Source organism: Camelus dromedarius, chromosome 12 (genome assembly GCF_036321535.1).
Source record: "Camelus dromedarius isolate mCamDro1 chromosome 12, mCamDro1.pat, whole genome shotgun sequence".
Lineage (NCBI taxonomy): Eukaryota > Metazoa > Chordata > Mammalia > Artiodactyla > Camelidae > Camelus > Camelus dromedarius.
The window spans coordinates 12,919,441-12,922,073 of record NC_087447.1 but is presented as its reverse complement, the minus strand read 5'-3'; the positions used below and the strand labels follow the sequence as shown (position 1 = coordinate 12,922,073).

The window sequence follows — 2,633 nt, the reverse complement described above, 5'->3', positions numbered from 1 at the left end:
TTGAGAACCTGATGGAAATAGAGAATGATTAGAAGACAGTTCCATAGTTTTATATAAGTTTGGTAAGTTAGTTTAAACCCAGTTGGAAATATGTACTTGAGTATTAATAGAACGTGATTACTTAGAAAATAATCTGATGAAAAATCATAAGCTTGTACCAGCATTTGAAAATGTATTAAATATCCTATTGGGTTCAGAACATTAACCCAACAATCACAGACATGAAGGGATCCTTGTCCTAGGAACTGCATTCCATAGAGCCTTCTTCACTTCCTTATTCCTGAGGCTGTAGATCAGAGGGTTCAACATGGGGATGACCACCGTGTAGAACACGGAAGCCACTTTGTCTTGACTCAGGGAGTAGCTGGAACTAGGTCTCAGGTAAGTGTAGGTGGAGGTGGAACAGAACAGAATGATGGCTGTCAGGTGAGAGGCACACGTGGAGAAGGCTTTGCGCCTGCCCTCCCCGGAATGCATCCGAAAGATGGAGAAGAGGATGCAGCCGTAGGAGGCGAGGATCACCAGCAGAGTCCCGACCATATTCACACCAGCAAATGTGGACAAAATGACTTCATACAGGTGAGTGTCAGAACACGAGAGCTTAAAAATTGGAGGGTTGTCACAGAAGAAGTGATGGATGACCCTGGACCCGCAGAATGGCAAGCTGCTTACATAACCTGTGTGAACCATGGAGTTCAACAGCCCTGCTGTGAAAGACCCAGCTGCCATTTTTAGGCAGACTGTGGTGGACATGATCAAGGAGTAACGCAGAGGGTTGCAGATGGCCACATACCGGTCATAGGCCATTAACCCAAAAGTGATGCATTCAGTTGTGGCAAAGGCTATGAAGAAGTACATCTGCAGGAAGCAGCCAGCAAAGGAGATGGTTTTCTTCTCTGACAATAAATCTGCCAGCATCTTTGGAGTGATGGTGGATGAATAACAAACGTCCATAAAAGACAGGTGAGCCAGGAGGAAATACATGGGAGTGTGAAGTCGGGACTCCATCCTGATTAATAAGATCATCCCAACATTCCCCAGAACTGTAAGTGTGTAAATCACAGCAAAAAGCAGAAAGAGGAGAATCTGTAGCTCTGGCGTGTCTGCTAATCCCAACAGGAGGAACTCAGTCAGCAAAGTGTAATTTTTTCTGGCCATTATTACAGATATAGTGTGCCTAAACTTGTATTACCTGTCAGTATCCCCCCCTACTCCCAAAGTTTCCAGGAAATAATAGAAATGTTACCGAAGTTAGTAACACATGGGAAAAATAAAACCCCTGCGATAATAGAGCATAGTAAACAGAGTGACTATCATAAAAGGAAACTTAACGGACAAATGAAAACACTGGAATTTATTAAACAATTGAGTGTATTGAATGAATCTCAGCTGTAAGAGTCTCAAATCACTAAGTCCACATGATCCATTTCAGCTTCTGAAAATGCAATGTATATATGCTATTCTTTCTCTACTGGCCCACATCCAAAATGCAAAGTATAGAAATGCCCAGGCTGAAGTCTCTCCCATTCTCTGAACAGGTACGAGTTTGACTCAAATGCATTTTTTTTTTCTCCTCAAGACCACTCTGTGTATTCTTCAACTCTAAAATCCATGCATTGCCACCCGGAATTTGCTCTTTTGTTCTCCAAGCAGTAAAAGTAGCCCATTTCAAATAACCAATATTTTGACATCTATATAGTCTTAAGAATGTTTTCGTGGTGTTTTTAAAGTGAACCAAACCGCTGTTCTCATTACAAACTGCACTGTCAAATCAGTGCCGTGCAGTAGTAGGCACTGCTCCTGCCCACGGCTGTGAATGACAGCCCCAGACACTTACAGCTTCCTTCCCAGTGTCTTCCTTGTCTGGTCCATTATTTTCTTTTTTTATCAGAGTCCTGAGTAAGTCCTGAAGCTTACAAACAGAAAGAAAAACATTTTCATTTTTCAAATGACATGCAATGTAGTGATGATTGGAATTACCTGTACAATTTGGAGACAACTTTTGAGTGTATACAGATTGCTGCCCTTTTATCTGGCTTCTCCTTAAGGAGGATCAGGTCACCATGGAGACTAGGTTATAGGTTTTAATGCTGGAGTCAATCCTCTAAAGGCAGAAACTCTAGTCTCAAAAGGAAATAAAATATGATCACATGGCTCTTTAATCATAAACTGGTTCCTGACCTCCATGCTACTTGGAAGTTTTTTGTCAAAGTAAAAAAAAATAATGATAATAATTGGCTATGTAATTGCTTCTTTATTTGAAGTTTTAGCTTATCCAAAAAGACTACACAGCCCACAGCCAAATTATTATTCTCCCCTTTGTGTGTGTGTGTGTACATGTGTGTGTACCCCCCCTTATCTGGCTAAGTTTAACCTCCATTCTAACTCTGTTCTTAAGTGAAATAAATGGGAAAGGGATACTAACTAAATCTGTTGTTTAAAAAAACACTGTAACCTCAGCAATTAAGACAATGGATTAAGAAAACCTAACTTTTTAAATTGAAGTATAGTTGATTTACAGTATTGCATTCGTTTCAAAGGTACAGAATAATGATTCAGTATTTCTGTAGATTATAAACCATTAAAAATGATTACAAGAGAATGGCTATAATTTCCTGTGCTTTACAATATGT

The 2,633-nt window shown here is 40.1% G+C and overlaps 1 protein-coding gene across 1 annotated transcript; it reads right to left on the bottom strand.

Annotated features, from left to right (window-relative positions):
- Positions 1-213: 213 nt before the first annotated feature.
- Positions 214-1,271, bottom strand: LOC105090083 (olfactory receptor 5F1). The gene has a single exon (XM_031459350.2). It carries the CDS (start codon positions 1,156-1,158, stop codon positions 214-216), a length of 945 nt encoding a protein of 314 aa, XP_031315210.2. The 5' UTR covers positions 1,159-1,271.
- Between the last annotated feature and the right edge of the window lie 1,362 nt (positions 1,272-2,633).